Below are 16,740 nucleotides of genomic sequence, written 5' to 3' on the forward strand. Positions count from 1 at the left end.
TCCCTTCAACAAGGGTATTCCAAGGGGGAACCAAACGTAGAGAGGGAGGAGGAGGTGTTGTATGAGTCGCAGTGTACCTGCTGGCTGTTTCGATGTGGGGACTAAGCCCATAAACCCTCCAAGGACAAAGATAGACAGATCAACGACAATTAATAGATGCTAGCTGGCTATATTACATGACCTCAGTGCCGTATACCTTCCCAGATTCGAGAGTCGACAGCAGAACCGAGACCAAAGAGCAAACCAGGGACCTTTGTCTATCTTCAGGGCAAGGTTCATCCAGACACGTCTGTTTTTCACTTCTTGTCGTCAATAACTCGTACTTGGTCGGTGTCGGCATAAATCGAAGCAGGCTTCACTGATCCCATTTACCTTGATACCTTATCAACCAAAACATCTCGACACTTGCATTTGATCATGATGGGTCCTAAGCTCTACCACGCCCTAGCCATATGGGCCATGCTTCTCAGCATCGTCGTCTCCCAGGCGGCGGCTCCGGGCGCGGCCCCAGCGGTCCCAGCGGTTCCGGTGGCGGCGCCGAAAGGACCGTCGGGCGGCGACGCGGGCAGCGCGGGCAGCGCGGGTGATGGAGGTAATGCGGGCCTGGGCCCATGTTGGCCCTTCAAGCGTCAGGAACCAGATGGCGAGAACGGGCGCTGGGATGAAGACGACGATGACGAGGAATGCAGAGGGATCCCCGGCGTGCCGGCTCCCATCCCAGCTCCCGTCCCAGCTCCCGTCCCAGCCCCCATCCCAGCCCCAACCACCTCGAGCCCGCCGTTAGTCGCTCCCAGCGCCACCGGAACCTCCAGGCCGGCAACTACGGCGATTATAACGTCGTCGATGCTCACAACGGGTGTCTCGACGGCCAGGCCGTCGAGCGTGTCCACCACGGTCAGGACCAATGGCACCTCTTCTACCACGGCGAGATCCGCGACCGCCATCACGCCGGGCCGCTCCGGCGCCTCGGCCGTCAGGGCCTCGGACTCGACTCTTCTGACGGTCGCTCTGGCTGCAGGCGTTGTGGCCTTGTGCCTGTATGTGTCGTAGCTGCGGGCGACAGGGGAGGGCAACAACAGTTTCCTAAGCGGCCTGTGTTGGCATAAGTTGCAAGATGGAGCATGGGTGGAAAGTAAGCGTCTGGGATGGAAGCTGAGAAAAGGTTGACGACACAGTAATCACTCTTTCATGATCCCTTGCGTATGGCAAGCGACTTGCCTGAAGAGCAGGCTAGGTTGGTGTCATGTACCTAATCTAGACAACGCAGCCGGAAGGAATCAAGCCGAATATATGACAGCAGAGATAACGACAGTAGAGCGTGAGGTAAAACAATAAACCATGTTACGAAAATATGGCCGTAAAACGTCCAAGCACAACAACCTTCTCGTTTGGGCGGGAATATATAACAGAAACTACCAGAGGACGAGGCGGTAAGCTGTACAACATTTGTAATTCTTTGCTAAGCCTCTTCTGAAGTGAGTAATTTACTGCAAGACTGCTTTCCATGTTGACACTAGAAAGTCCTAGGAGTTATATAAGTAAACAGTAGAAGAACGATAAAGACATAAGGATTACTTGTACGATACAAGACTCGATAATAATTTCTGTAACCTTAAAGATAAATTATTCCTACTTTATTATTAGTCCTGTTAAAGGCCTAATGAAAATCGGCGTTGTTGCAGTTATTTTGTATTTAACTTATATCAGGGGGTGTCGTGAAGGTACCCTCGCAAGATGAGTTTTCTATTCATCCCCCCTTGTACTTATTCAAGCTCTATTAAGAAGCATGTTCCCTTGAACCTTTTAACGTAGCAAAGGTGCAGCGCGTAGAATTAGTAAAACCTTTAGCGGCTAGAATTAGTAACAAACGCAACAAGACTGCATAATGTAGCTTTTAGAACTAACCCAAATCGGCACGAAATTTCGGATAATAGAGTTTGCTAGTAAATTAGCATCCCTATTATTACGCGACGATTTAATTCGTTAGAATCTTACTCCTGTGCTCTCCCACCTACATAATGTACTGTTAGTCTGCGTGTCTTGTTAGGCCCGGACTGCGGCAGTCAGCGAATTGAAGAAGAGCTTAAAGCCTTTAGGTCTTGCGGATGGTTTGAGTCGCGTATGCAGCTAAATTAAGGCGTGAACCCTCCTGTTTGCTGCTTATACTGTTTGCTTCTAAAATAGACAAGGCATGAGTTCCCCTAAAGTGGCAGTTGAAGCGGGAGGACTTGGGATATTTAAGTCTAACTTTAGTAAAAAGGCCCCGCAAAGCATGCTAGAGCCGCAAAACTGTTGCTGTTTAGTCTCTAGGCAATCTATATATGGTTGTTCTAAGAATAAAATAACCCCTCACCTTGTTTCTCGGGCGCTGAGTATGATGCTCACTGCGGCTAGCAGCCGCTTTTTGTCCCTGGCTCTGGATGGCGGACCTCCCGATAGTATTGAAGCCTGCGACTTGAGCCAGCTAACGGTGATGATACAAAGGATGCTGGCGACATCCTCTTGCCCCGGAAACACCCTCTAGGCAGAGCAAGGCACAGCAGTTGAAACTTTGAGTTTCCATTCTTAGCTGCTTTAGAATATAGGGCACCTACTGCTATTTCTAGTAAAAAGTAAAGCAGATAAGCAAATGAACGAAAATTGGCTACGAGGAGCTAAGTATAGCCAAAGGTTTGATGCCTCAAATTCTACCATTTTCCTGAAAGCCGCGATTAATATAAATATCTCGGACTGCTCTCCCTTGTAAGTGTTGCATTGCTTTCAACATTCAAGTCAGACTCAACATCCAAGTCAGAGTTATTTCTAAGACATTACCAGACATTGCCTCCCTTATATTCAATACTTCAGCCATGAAGCACTTTCTCATGCTTGCCGTTTTCGCAGGGCTTGCTCCTGCAGCTCCCCTTGAAGCACGACAAGCAGTGTTGAGGAAGCCCTTTAGACAGCCCGCAGCTCAGGCCCAGAGAGCACAGCTTTGCGGCACCGTTCCCGGAGACATTAAAGCTCGATCGGAAGAGTGCGTGGGCACCTTGGACTTTTGCAACAGAAGGCTCTTCGACGGTACGGCAGAGACCTTTCCCAGCCCTGAGGCGTGCCGAGCCTCCCGTGACCCGGCTCCGGGCGTCGCTCCAGGGAACCCTGCCATCCCCGGTGGAGGCATCCCGGTCCCGATCCCAGCTCCAATTGTCCCCACGGTCCCCATTGGAGGTGTCCCGGTCCCCATTGGAGGTGTCCCGGTCCCGAATCAAGGCCGACGGCCATTTAGGAAACCGGCGCTTGGTCTTCGCCGGAGGTTCAAGCTCTGTGGCAGAAAGGGAGACCGAAAGCGGATATCAGAGGCCTGTGTAGGCACGCGGGTATATTGCGACAGGAGATTTTACGAAATCACGAGGGAATTCTTTGCTAGCCCGTCGGATTGTCGACTCTCCCGACAAGTACTACCGTCGTCGGCTGGTAGGCTCCTCGCCGACGGTTTGCCAGATGACACAGAGGACACGGCCCCTCCGGAGAAAGAGCTAAGTGTAGAGGAGATGAAGGAATTCGAAGAGACGCCGAAGGAAGACGCTGGTGACGACGAGGTAAAGGAAATCAAAGCGGCGCTGGAGAAAACCCCAGAACTTGCAGAGGGAATCCTAGAGCCTCCAAAGGAAAATGAAGAGCCTCCAAAAGAAGCCCAAGAGCCACCAAAGGAGAACCCAGAGCCGCCAAAGGAAAATCCGGAGCCTCCAAAGGAAACCCAAGAGACGCCAAAGGAAACCCCAGAGCCTCCCAAAGAAAACTCGGGGCCACAGAAGGAATAGGGGGCTCTAGACGCTCTCAAGGCAGGAGGGGATCAAGTTCAACGCACATGCCACGCGCCGTGGAAGCAGACCTCCGAGACATATCCGAGGTAAGCCGTCAGGAAACAGAGGATGCCAGTATATGAAAAGGGCCATCTATTCTCAAGCTTTAAACTGGTTCTTTAGAGACCAAGAATTGAATCATTGGCCCCCGTTCTTGACTCTCTGTTTCGTCGTGTTTGCGCTCCTTTTAGTTCGATGATTTGATCTCTCCTCCAATGAATCAAAGCCCAGAGACGGTCGAATGGGACCGGCTAAAATCATGGAGTTATTGCATCTTCGCCCGGACTTGGCTAGAGCAGTCAGCCAGCACTTGGATCAACATCCAAGTCCTAGCCAGCAGTTTTCTCTCCTGCTTGAACCAGAGGTGAAGATGGTGCAGGAGAAGAAGTGGCTGAGGAGAGGGTCGCCCGGGCTTACAAGCCGTGGCACGTGACGCCGGCCCAGAGGAGCGTGCCTACAAATTTACGGCGTGGATTGGATGAAGTGATTGTCTAGACCCGCAGAAAATCGCAACGCCGATAACTCGCCTCCCGCCAGCCATCCATCCACGACACAGACCAGACGCAACTATGCGCACCTCATGACCAATGTTCCATTTAGCATGGAGGACCCGGTCCCGATGCGTCCCCGCCGCCTGGGGAGGCAAAGCGTCGCGCCTGCGAGCCTCGCCGCGCCCGCTCTCGACGCCATCGTCCTCGCCCGGGCACCCGCCGACGACGCACGCCTTTCCCTTCCCCTACACCGACGACGAGCCGCGCCCGCGGTTGCGCGGCGACTTTGTGCACTCGAACCACGTCCGGAACGAGATGCTTCGGCACGCCTTTCGGGACGAGTCTCGCGCCATCCGCGAAGACGTCAAGCACAGGCTCAGCTCGCCCTTTGTGCCCCCGGCCCGCGACTACCCTCTGCCCCATGCCACCAAGAAGAGCATGGCGCAGGCGCTCAAGCTGGCGAGGGTCCATGTCGGCTTCGACTTGATGACCTCGCGCGATGAGACGTGCCGCGTCCCCGACTGGGCCGACGTCTTCGAAACCCTCAAGCGCACCACGCCCAAGGTCGGCGACGCCCCCAGCATGGCCGCCCTGCGCATCGTCATGCCCGAGTCGCGCGACCTGGCCGTCGAGAACAGAAAAGTCGAGTTCATCGATGCCGCCACCGGCCTCGTCGCCAGGCTGCGCATGGCCGTCGACCGCCAGGGCCCGTCGTCCTTTTTCCTCCGCGGCCGCGCCTCGGTGCTTGCCAGGGCCGCCGACGAGCTCATTGCCGCCTGCAAGGACATCCAAATCTTCAAGCTGGGCGACGTCGCGGCTCATGACTACGAGACGAAGCGCCTGTGGCCAGTCATCGAGGACGCCCCCAACGGCGGCTTCGTCGTGCCGGCCGACAAGCTCGACAACATGTGGGTGCACCGGGAGCAAACGAGATACTGGATCACCAGGCGCTACGAGAACACCCCGAAACCCATGTACTGGACAAAGGAAACATTCCAAAGATACGTCACCACGCTCGCCTGCGGGCGCCTGCGCCCTCACATGGCCCTGGCCTACTACGGGGAGCCTCGCAAAGGCGGGAGGCTCGTCGACACCGAAGGCGTGAGAATCAGGCTCATCCTCGACGCCTTTGAAGACCCTTCCGCGAGAGACTGCATCACCCCCTGGATCCTCAAGATGGCTCTGGCCTTCATGTCCCACCGCGCCGGCTATCGCGCCTCGGCCGAGCGTCTCTTCGCCATGGCCGAGGAGTGGGGCGTGCCCATGGACACCGAAGTCTACAACATCATGCTCCAGGGATATCTCTCCAACAACGACGTCGCCCTCTTCTTCAAGACTCTGCGCAAGATGGTGTCTCGCTTCTTCCAGCCAAACGCGCGCACGTGGCTGCTCTACCTCCGCCTGGTCCAGAAGGACGACAAGAGAAGGCAGATCATTGCGGCCATGTACGAGCTCGGCTTCTTCCATGACCCGGCCACGCGGCGCGGCATCGCCGACGTCATGGCCGGCCACGACGCGTACCTGGCTTTCAAGGCCGGCACGATGCTGGAGCCCTTTATGGCGAACCAGGCCTCACGCTACGGCGAGGACTGGCTCACGCCCGGCGCCTTGAACGGCACCCTGAGGGAGTTCTTCCGGTTCTGGAAGAAAGGCCACGCCACCATCGGCGAGTTCCGCACCATGATGGACGAGAAGTTGCCGGAGTCTCTCGAGCTCGGCCTCGACACATACAACATCATCCTCGAGTACTGCGCCGAGAGCCGGGACTGGACGACGGCCCTCTGGGCCATCGCGCGGATGCGGGACCGCGGCTGCGAGCCCGACCACTACACGTACCAGGTGCTGCTGCTGCTCGCGCGCAACTCGCGCTCCCCGACCTCCTTTGGCATCATCTTGTTCTACGCCGTGCTGGCGCGGCAGCTGCGGACGACGGCGCGGCAGATTGCCGACGAGGTGCTGATGGGCAAGTCGCAGGTCTGGTTCTGGAACTACGTCCAGCCGCGCGTCTTCTCCAACAAGATGGCCCGCGCCCTCGAGGCCAGCAAGCTGGCGCCCACGACCAGCCCGACGGCCGGCGTCGAGTGGGCCATCCTCAGCGAGTGCGAGGACTACACACCCGTGCAGTCGCTCTGCGGCGCCCTCGGCACCGCCATCCGCACCCTCGACGGGCCGGTGCACCGCCAACTGTACAACGAGGCGCTCCATCCCGCCACCATCAAGCACCCGGACGACTACACCATCCGGATGTACGACCTGCGCAGGCGCCGCGCCGTCATGCTGGTTCACCTCGACTCACGCTTCAAACGCTGGTCGATGATACGGCCTGCCGACCCCGAGTCCGACCGGGCCGGCGGCGCGCCCGGGGCCGCGGCCGCGTCTGCTGAGGACGCGGCTGAGACTGGCGAGAACGGGCCTGCTGAGCCTCGCGAGGACCCGGCCGAGGCTGGCGAGCACGAGGCGCCCCCGGCTGAAGGCGACGGCGCTGCCTGGGCAGGCAAAGACGATGCCCGGGCACGCCTCGCCGAGCGGCGCTTCCGTCCACACATGTAGATGCGGCTGTCTTCCATGGAATTCGCAATTGGAGTTAAAGAGCTGGGGGAAAAGAAAAACGGGACAAGCACCTTGTATGTACAATAAGCTCGGTAGAAAGGGGAGCCCAAAAGGCGGACAGCGGACAGCGCAACAACCGGGATCCGGGAGGCCAGGGATGAAAGACGAGTTCATCAATGTGCCTTTCCTTGTATACTGCGGAGTACTCAATGCCACATTCGCCACGCAGTCCCCCGAGGGGGCAATGGCAACACAGAAAGTGATTCTTTCCCCCTCGCCCCTTTCCCAGCTCCCATGCAAGTCCATCGCCCCGTCTATCCAGGCCCCCCCACGCCATGTCCAACCATCCCATCTCGCCACGCCCCAAGTCCCCTTGTGCAACGATTCACAGTTCCTCTCCACGCACACGCACACGCACATACGTTCCCACGGCGAGCCGGGCGGGAAGCGATCCAGCACCGACTGCTCCGGGCGCGTGTGCAACATACACCAGGTCCAGCAGACAGAGGGGTGCAAAAGTCATGGACGCACAGGGCGATTGATTGGCTGGCTGGCTGGTGGATAGGCGAGGCATTCGTGTCTCTCTTCTCCCTTGGAATCCAGTATCGACCGCCGGTACACCGCGCGACCTGACACACAATAAGGAGCACATCATGTCTAGCCGCCGTTTCCTTCCCATCGGCTTCACGACCCGTTTCTCTCCTTCCTTCCCCTCGACCGCATCGAGCGTAGTACTGTCAAATAAATAAAAAAGTAAGGAGAACACGGGGAACAAAGGGGGAGGGGATTAGAGTGGGGGAACAAGTCTGGCCCCATTCATTTGCTCATGAGGGAGCACTTCATTCAGTCCGAGTTACTTGAGAGGCGCAAGGATCACCTAATCCTCGTTCTCTTTGGAGGATTTCGACTGGTCGTGCTTAACCCCGTCGTGCGCGGTCGTCGAGGACGCTGACTGTGGCCCCTCGCCCGCTTTGGGCTGGGCGGCATTCGCCTCCGCTTTCGATTCGGTGCCACTGGCGGCCTCGGCGGTCGTTTGGGACTTGGGGGCCGAAGAGCCGTCCTTGTCGGTCGAGGAGGTCTTGGACACTTGGCTCTCGAGGTCTTTGTCCTCGTCGGCATTGTCGAACATTTCGGTTTCATCTGAATCCGTAAGCACCTCGGTGCCATCGCCGAGAAAAATGATCCGGCCTCGGTACCCACCAACGCCGAAGTTCCTGCCCTTGGTCTCCGCATCCATATCATAACCACTGTCGCTATCCTCGTAGTTGTGATGAACCCCGGGACCACGAAACTCGGCTGGGTAAGAGAGGTGAAAACACATGGTCAGCTCAAGGGGTCTGCGCCAGTTACGGGGTACAGGCTCGACTGGGCGGGCAAGGCGCCCTTCAGCGGAGCTAGGTCGGGGCCGTACCGTATTCCGGGGGGGCGCAGGGGCCGTCTCCGTTGGCGACTCTCCTCGCGATCTCCTCGTACCACTCGTCCTTTGTCTTTCCGTTGAGGAGGCCCACGATGACCATGGTCATGTTGTCGCAGCCGACGCCACCCGTCTCAGAGTTTGATGCAAGGCAGTTGTCCATCATGTTCTCGCAGATCTTGTCGAGGTCCTGCTTGGCGGCGATGCCTCGTCGAACAAACTCAACGACGGCTTGAGAGGACTGGCAGTCCCAGATGCCTGTATGAACAAGGGCCGTCAGCTCTCCATGCTTTTCTTCCCGCCTCTTCAACAATGGCATTCGCGACTTCGCTTACCGTCGCAGGCCAAAACCAGGAACTCGTCTTCATCCGTAAGGTCATGGACCGCCACGTCAGGGAAGGCAGTGACGATTTGATTTTCGGGGGACAGTTCGGCGCTCTTTTTGAACTCGAAGTCGCCGATGGCGCGTGACAGGGCCAGGTTGCCATTGACTCGACCGAAGTCGACAAACCCACCGGCCGCCGTGATGCGGTTTCTCTCAGCTGTAGATGGCGCGGAAGGGACACGAGTCAGTGCTTGGTTTCGAGGGTGGGGAGCTGAGAGTTCGGATCGGATCGGACAAACTTTCGAGTTGAGGTTTGTGATCCTGCGAGAGCGGCTTCGCGCGTCCCTTGATGCCCAGCACACCTCTCGAGTCACCCGCGTTGGCCTGGCATGTTGGGTTAGCGGGCGGCACTGAGTAGAGATGGGCGAGAAATCTCGACATTGCCCAAGACTAGAGATGTCATGACTTACAACGTAGAGCTTGTTGTCGGCAATCAAACTGACACAGGCGGTGCAACCCGAAACCTCGTCCTCGTACTTGGGGTCTTTGCGGACATTCAAGGTTAGCCTTGACAGAGCGCCGACGGCCAGGCCGAGCGCGAGGGCGAGCGCAGCATGCAGAGGATCAAGGTAGAGGAGGCACACGGCGTACCGTTGAGGATGGCTCTGTCTGTCGCGAGGAAGCCGTCCCTGAGCCCCTGAGCGTAGTCGCCAGCCTTGAAGCTATCCTGCTTCATGATGATGCTATGTATATTCTCGCCCGCAAAAAGCGCGACCTTTTCTCCTCCGTGGCCGTCGAAAACGCCGAAAAATGCCAGCTTGGCAGGGATCGCCTTGGAGTCGCCGGCGGAGGGATTGCCGAGGTCGAGCACAGCTGTGTGGGCGTCCTCCATGCTGATACGCCAGCCCTGCATGGCGGACAAACCGTAGACAAGCCTGTCATCCTCGCCCTTGTCGGAAGTCTGCAGCGGCAGCGAAGGAAAGAGAAGAGTCAGCGGGCTTCACAGACGAGCGACACCCAACAAAGGCGTGAGATTGGAGACAATGGCGACATGGCCTGGGAAGAAGAGAGGACAAAAAGAGAGGCGGGTGGTTTGGAAAGTGTTTGGAGAGGGAGCGGAGACGTGAGAGAGCACGAGTGACAGAAAATTCTGAAGGGGGGGGATGGGAGAGAGAGAGGGCGGAGAGGGAAAACACAGCGGGCCGAGGTATGGATTGGTCCAGGCCGACAGCAGGAAGAAGAGGTGGGCATCTTAGAATTGTAGGGCGGACTCGAAGACTGGGAACGCACCTTTTCGACGACGGGCTCCGAGAGAGTTTGGCCCATGGCGGCAAGACGTTCGGCAGCAGCTGAGCGCAGCCACCGCGCGGATGCCGGGAGGGGATTGAGGAGGGTGAGGAAGGCGAGGACTTGTCGACGCAGGAAGAAGCCGAAGGCGCGGGCCAGAGGCAGAGGCGAGAGCGGCGAGAGCGGCGAGAGCAGAGACGAGGCCGTGGTGGCGGCCAGGGTCGGGCTGCGAGGGCAATGCGTCGGTTGCCGAGGCTCCGCGAGAGGAGAGAAGAGAGGGAGGAAGCGCAGGACCGGGGACTCAGAAAGACCCTGGTTGCGAGGCGTGGAGGAGAGGATCGGGGCGCGCGAGAGAGTGCGTGCAGCGGTGCGCTCGCTGCTGGTAGTGGTGCTGCGTCGGTGGTGGTGATGGTGGTGATGATGGTGTTGAGTGACGGAAGTGGTTGAACGATGCAAGCAAAATGGAGGTTTTAGCAGGCAAGCCAAGGTCATGTACCTTTTCAGTACCAGCAGGCGAGTGATGACGAGGACCTTTGACGAGGGCCTTTGCTGCGCGGGAAAAAATGGGAAGCGGGGTACTGGTACCTGGCCGCGTCCGAGAACGAGGTCACTGCCGTGAGGGTGGATACGTCGAGCTGGGCTTGGTTCCGGGACCATGGACCTAAAGGCTGGGCTTCGGCTCACGTACTCTCCCCGGAGGCCGGTACTTGGGCCCCAGGTACCCTGGATACCAGTGCCTGACGTGTTCGCGGCGACTGCCTTGGGTAGCTGCCTGTAGCTACCTTGGAGAAGACGCCTACCAAAGGTGCCCGGAGTGCCTTGACTTGGCACGCACCTAGAACACGTTGATCTACCCCATCCTATGCAATCCCGAGCCTGTCCGGTACATGCATCTGTACGGACACGGGGGGAGAGACGGTCGGGTTTGCAAAGTCGAGAGTGAGAGATGGATGGACATGGGACGAAAGCATTGAAGCAAGGCGCGGACACGACCGGAACAGGTATGCAAGCAAGCAACAGCTCAAACACCAACCAGAGTACCTACCTCATACCTACTTCCCAAGTACCTGCACACCTAGGGCACAGGCACAGCACAGACGCGCCGTACGGAGTACCTACTAGTACCTACTGTGCATAAATCCACAAGCCACAGACAGGGGCGTGGTGTGTGGCTGGGGCTCTTTCGATTCAGGGACAGATTGCAGCTGCCATCCCGGCAGAGCACATGACCGGCTGGCCCTGTTATGTCAGCCGCTACCCCAGATGTACCAGGTACACTGCAGATCCGGAGCATCTCGCCATGTCTTTTCCTCCTTTCATGAGGTGCCTGTGATCTGAGTACTGTCTCTGCCCATCTACGTGTCTAGGGCAGATGGGTACATAAGCTACAAGGTCTAGGAAACCCGGCGAGGCAATCAATAATGATCTGAGAGGGAGAAGGAGAGAGTGTGGGGGGAGCCGCCTGCAGATGCCCGTCAAGTCCAGGTCGGTCGCACCAAAACACACACACACACACACACACACACACACACACAAACACACACACACAAACACACACACACCACACATGTGGCTTGCGGAGCCTCCTTCCCACGCCATCCGAGAGGGAAATCTCTGCCGTGGCTGGAGGTCGCGTGCTCTGTCGAGTTTTCCCCCCCTTGCCGTGGGACCATGACGGCCTCTCTCTGGAACTGCTGGTACGTACGGGCAATGGGCCATGATGATGCATACAAATCAGCACACAAATCAGCACTCAAATCAACACACTGTTTGCACAACCGCCCAAGCTACAGCTGCACCCTGGTCGAACGACTCGGCCACAGAGTTTTCTCTTCGGTTTGCTCGTCTTTTGCCGCCGCTTTCGGAGCGTTGCTGATGCGCCCGGCTGCTAGCAGTACCTACAGCACCTACCTTACCTAGTACCTTCCTCAGGTACCCGGTGTACCTGCGCTTGCCAAGGTCGCGAGGACCTCCCCCCAGATGGCCTGTACTCCGTACAGCTCTGGCACATGCAGCCCTATCCGACATGTACATTTCGCCCCATCTGCGCCGCTGTAATCTGTACTCGCCTCTTGCGCGTCTCCTGCCCTGGGCCTAGTGCTTATCCGAGTGCAGCCTGACTTCGCCACGGGCCATGATATCCGCCTGCTGAACCTGCCCGTCGTCAAGCATGCAATTATCCAAAAACCAAAAAGCCCTCGCAGATCAGGCACGCGAAGACATATCTATGAATAGAAAAAAAAAGCCCCGCCATGTGAGACCTTTTGCTGGAAGCCGGAATCAGCGGCGGGGAAGTCAGGGGGCCCGCCCACCGTCCCCGACCCGGCGGCTATCGGTCCGAAAACCAGGCCGCAGGGACCCGAACGGAATAGGTACACCGGCTTTTCCATCTACTCCGTACGGCTGCCTTCATGCAACGGTCCAGGCCTGCGGCTTCTTTTCATCCTCGATTCTCCCCGTGTCATGCAATCCATGTACCGCTATTGTTACAGCTATCACATCGTTATACGCCCTGGTATCATTCGTAAAAAGCATCCTCTCCCGCCTTCGCCCCAAAACACCAACACCAATGCCCCATACAATACGGATACACTATCGCACAAAATCACTTTTTGCCTCCTCACAGGAACACCTTGAAGCTCCCGCTCCCCTCCGACAGCATCTGCCCGGCGTCTCCCCTACCCCCCGACATGGTCACGTCCGTCCCCGGGCCGCTCTGCACCGTGGCCGTGCTCGCCGAAGGGCCGTGCCGCGCCGTCGTCGCGTTGACGTCGTCCCGCCACCTGCGTGGAGACAGAGGCTCGGGACTCGCCCGCTCGCCCGGCCGCGCCCCGTCCCGCGCCGTTCCCGGTCGTGACGGGTGAAAGGGCGCGTCGTCGACAAGGTCCTTGTACGACTGGTGCGGCCCGCCGCTCCGCCGCGGGCCGCCAATCACCCTCCAGTTCTCCGTCGAGTCAAATGATATGTCTGTGCCCAGGCTCTTGCTCCCCGTCGACGACTCCATGTAGTACCAGTTTCTCGAGTCGTCCGCCTTGTGGCTGAGCAGCGCCTTGTCCGGCCTCCGCACCTCGGACACGCTCTCTCCCGCGTCGCTCTCCGCTATCGTCTCCCAGTTGGACATGGACGCGTCGTTGCGTGCATGCATTCTGTAGTTGCGCTCCAGTACCGACGGCAGGGCCACGGAGCTGGTCGTCATGTTGGAGTGGGCGCCCAGGCCGTGCGGGTAGTGGTGGGACGGCTTGTAAATGGTGCCCGGAGATGCTTGTGCGCCGGGCAGATCCTCTATCGTCGGAATCGTCACGTCCAGGCCGGATCTAAAGTGGCCATTTCTTGCCTCGGCAAAGATGTCGGGCGTCGGCAGAAGCTGGTGCGTCGACTCGGGAAACGTCGTGTCTGACCTGTGGCTCCTCCGCGCCAGGTTGTGGCTCCTCTCCGCCAGCCCCTGGGGCTCGTCGCCCTCCACCGTCACCCACGATTCTCGGTCATCGTCGCTAGAGTCTGAGCTGTCGTCCATGCTCCCCATTGTCGCCGTTGTCGCGTCGTCGCTCAGCAGTGACCGCGGCGCTTCTCCATCCGACTGACGGTGCAAGGTATCCGAGGAACGCCGTCTCGACGACTGGGAAATAGCCTCGAGGTGAGCCAACGGGACTGGTCTCGACGAGTGCGTTCCAACAAACGCAGCGCCTCCTACTCTTTCCATCTCTCGCATCGACGACCCCGGAGTGTTGGCGTGGAGACTCGCCGCCATGGGGTTTGCCATTTTCGCGCGGTACTTGCTGGATAGATATGTCCTGCGGGCGCGTCTGCGGCGCACGTAGCAGATGAGTAGCATGAGGAGGATGGTGATGAATATGATGGGAATAATCGTGGCCAGCAGAATCTCCCCCGTGCTGAGATGGCCGATTTGGGCGTCGCTGGAGTCCACGGTTGCCGCGTGTGATTCGGACGTGCCCGTCGGTGTTGGAGACGTGGGTTTCTTGGGAACAGCAGTCGTGCCGTCGAGGGCGAGGAAGCTGATTCTGAAGGCCTCTGTTTCCTTGATGCCGGAGGTACCTGAACGCGCGACGATGGATATCTTAAAGTCACCCTTGGCCGACTTGGGCACATTGCCCGACATCTTGAGGCCGTCGACCTTTAGCCAGTCCTCGTGCGGGCTCGTCGTCACGTCAACCCTGAGATCGTCTGGATTTCGGAAATGCTTGGCCAGGTCGAACTCGAAGTAGCTGCCCGGCCGCAGCTCCATGTCGTCGGGCGTGGACTCGAAAAGACTGGACGCGACATGGATCTCGACGAGCACGTCCAGGGTGTCGGCAAATGGGTCGTGGAACCTAATGGTCAGGTTTGTCGAGTGGTCTTCCTTGCCCGGAGTCCCCTTGAGCCTGAGCGTATCGGGGTCGTAAGAAAGCCAGTCGGGCAAGCGATCGGTCGTGACTTTCATGTCGCCGGGCGCGACGGGTTTGCCGTCGAGCTGGATCCCATTCTCCAGGCCGCTGTACTTGAGTTCGGAGCCCCGGCTGGCGTTTAGCAAGATGATGGGATGGTCCGTCGTCAGCTTGTGACTGCCGACGACGACGGAAAAGGAGAGAGACGAGGCGGCGAAGCCGACAATGTCCGAGGCCACGAGGTTCAGGTCAAAGGACTGCGGAGGCTGGACCAGAGACTTGAAGGGGGGCGTCTTGCCCGAGAAGGTCATGGAAGGGGCGTCGAAATGGACCCAGGCCGGCAGCGGGCTGCCATCACCCGAGGTGGCGTAGTAGTTGAGGTCCTGGTCGCCAAATGTCTTTGGATCAAACGAGAACTTGAAGTCGGCCGACGGGTACGAGAGGATGGACGAGGGTGCCGAGAACTTGCCAAAGCTGTCAATCTGCTTGGCCATGGGAATCTGGATCTCGGGGGGTGGTTTTCGCGCCACGACGAGGGTGGCCTTCATCGTCGTCTCGCCCGTGTCGTCCTTGGCGATGATGTCGATGGGCTGTCCAACCACGTCGCCCGACGGGACGTCTGCGTCCTTTGGCGTGCCATACAAGCGGCGTTCATGACTCTCGATGGACAGCCAGTCGGGATGCTCGCCGAGCGAGTATGAGATGTTCTTTGAGCTCGAGGTAAAGGTAGAGGGCGCAAGCGAGTAGGAGAAGAACTTGTCGATGCGGGCGGCGGGCGGTAACTGAGAGTTGAAGGGGAAGGAGATGGTGGGCTGGCTGCTTGCCAATTGCGCGCAGAGGAGGATGAGGAGACTGGCGGGAAGCAAAGTCATGATGGCCCAACGGCTCGCAAGGAGGCGCTATTCGTGAGGGCGCCAGGAGGTCAGGTCAGGTTGCCATCCAGAGAGTATCGTGAGGGGAGCGGACGGAGAGGTGGGAAGACGACGAGAAGGGGGGACGTGGGCAAAGAGAGGACGAGCAGACGTCAAACGGCAATCCATGGCTGGCGTGCGTGGTGATGCAGCCCCCTTCATTCCTCGGGGGCGTCGAGTCGCGGGGTCACTCATTGTGTGGGACGGGAAGCTCTCGGTGGCAGCTAGAGAGAGCACACGTTCCAAGTCGACAGACAAGAGGCGAGCAGAGGGGTTGGCCGCTGCATTCCAGCCCGCCGCTGACAATGGGGAATGAGACAGGCCGTCGGCGCCCCGGTCGGCGTCCCGGGACCGCTGCGGCGGGCGCGATGGGGAAAAGGCAGACCCGAACCAAGAGTCAGACGCGCCGGAGTGGAAAAGAAAGACATGGAGGAGACGCGAGCGCGTAGAGGAGCACGCACGCACTCGCTGCGTCACTCAGTCGAGGAGAGGTTCGCGCTATAGCGCAGACTATAGAGCAAGGAACATATTTTAGCTTCGCCTCCCTTGAGTGGCAGCGCGTTGTCCAGCCTCGTGGGCTTGTGGGTATCTGCTGCATGGCAAATGCAATTTTTCACTCGGCATTGCGGCGGCCGTCGTCGACGCAGGTTGAGAGAGAACTATCCTTGGCGTCTCTTTCTCTCGTCCGAGGCTGGTGATGGATGGGAAGCAGAGTGAGCCGAGCGAGTGATGAGCGATGAGCGATGAGCGATGGTGATGGGCGACGAGTGACGAGTGAGTCGATGGACGCATCCATCCGCCAACCAACAACTGTCTGCTCGAGCCCGTCAAGTCGCCGCACAATTTAGACGACGAGAGCATTCAGTCAGTGAATGGCATTGTTGGAGACGCAGCGAGCCCGCCGTGGGTGGAGCGTCCCTGCGAGGCCCTGGAACGCGGATTAGTAGAATGGCGCGCAAACTTCAATAAAGGCGTTGTTGCGTGGCGGTACACACGTGCAGTATCCGTATGCTCATACGACTAGCTCAATACTCGGTCATGGAGAGAGAGCGAGAAGATGATAAAAAAAAGAATGAGGGTGCACACTATCGACCAGCGGCTAGGGGTCCTCGGCGACCCCCCAGAGGCATGCTTGCGGTATGCTCGAGCTCGAGAGCGACGCTATTCGCTCCGTCCTAACAATGCTTCTCGAGTAGACAGCAAGAGAGCATGCTTCCCGGCGAGGGGATGCCCGTCGAGGGGATGCCCGTCGAGTCGAGTCAGAGAGGCTGGAGTGGGACAAGACGGACAAGTGGGGAGAAGGGAGGGAGGACACAGCACGCGAGTCTGTAGGTTCGAGAGTCGCGGGCAGAATCCGACGAATTCCTTCTTTCGAGGCGCTGAGGCAAGAGGCAGAGGCAAGAGGCAGCCAAGGATGAGACGTCGGCATCGTCGTCGTTGCTCGTCCATCTACGGACAGCAAGCCCGTCCGAGGATGTCGCTTTCCCGCAGAGAGTACCTCGCGTTGGCCCCACGTGCCCGCTGGACAGACGGTACCG

General features: G+C 58.5%; 5 protein-coding genes across 5 annotated transcripts; 3 read left to right on the forward strand and 2 right to left on the reverse strand.

The window, feature by feature from the left end:
• Positions 1 to 417: 417 nt before the first annotated feature.
• On the forward strand, positions 418 to 1,050 carry HRG_09431 (uncharacterized protein; the record flags this gene model as incomplete). The annotated part of the gene is made up of 1 exon (XM_044867902.1): positions 418 to 1,050. One exon carries the CDS (start codon positions 418 to 420, stop codon positions 1,048 to 1,050), a length of 633 nt encoding a protein of 210 aa, XP_044717162.1.
• Positions 1,051 to 2,849: 1,799 nt separating this feature from the next.
• Positions 2,850 to 3,800, forward strand: HRG_09432 (uncharacterized protein; the record flags this gene model as incomplete). The annotated part of the gene is made up of 1 exon (XM_044867903.1): positions 2,850 to 3,800. The coding sequence occupies one exon, from the start codon at positions 2,850 to 2,852 to the stop codon at positions 3,798 to 3,800; it is 951 nt and encodes a 316-aa protein (XP_044717163.1).
• Positions 3,801 to 4,429: 629 nt separating this feature from the next.
• On the forward strand, positions 4,430 to 6,883 carry HRG_09433 (PPR repeat family domain-containing protein; the record flags this gene model as incomplete). Its single annotated transcript, XM_044867904.1, has 1 exon — positions 4,430 to 6,883. The coding sequence occupies one exon, from the start codon at positions 4,430 to 4,432 to the stop codon at positions 6,881 to 6,883; it is 2,454 nt and encodes an 817-aa protein (XP_044717164.1).
• Positions 6,884 to 7,760: 877 nt separating this feature from the next.
• Positions 7,761 to 9,948, reverse strand: HRG_09434 (protein phosphatase 2C domain-containing protein; the record flags this gene model as incomplete). The annotated part of the gene is made up of 8 exons (XM_044867905.1): positions 7,761 to 8,023; positions 8,084 to 8,179; positions 8,295 to 8,555; positions 8,633 to 8,839; positions 8,922 to 9,006; positions 9,093 to 9,166; positions 9,274 to 9,583; positions 9,913 to 9,948. The coding sequence occupies 8 exons, from the start codon at positions 9,946 to 9,948 to the stop codon at positions 7,761 to 7,763; spliced, it is 1,332 nt and encodes a 443-aa protein (XP_044717165.1).
• A 2,581-nt stretch (positions 9,949 to 12,529) lies between these two features.
• Positions 12,530 to 15,163, reverse strand: HRG_09435 (Cadherin-like protein; the record flags this gene model as incomplete). The annotated part of the gene is made up of 1 exon (XM_044867906.1): positions 12,530 to 15,163. One exon carries the CDS (start codon positions 15,161 to 15,163, stop codon positions 12,530 to 12,532), a length of 2,634 nt encoding a protein of 877 aa, XP_044717166.1.
• Between the last annotated feature and the right edge of the window lie 1,577 nt (positions 15,164 to 16,740).

The sequence above is a fragment of the Hirsutella rhossiliensis genome (assembly GCF_020360975.1).
Source record: "Hirsutella rhossiliensis strain HR02 chromosome Unknown scaffold00012, whole genome shotgun sequence".
Classification (NCBI taxonomy): Eukaryota; Fungi; Ascomycota; class Sordariomycetes; order Hypocreales; family Ophiocordycipitaceae; genus Hirsutella; species Hirsutella rhossiliensis.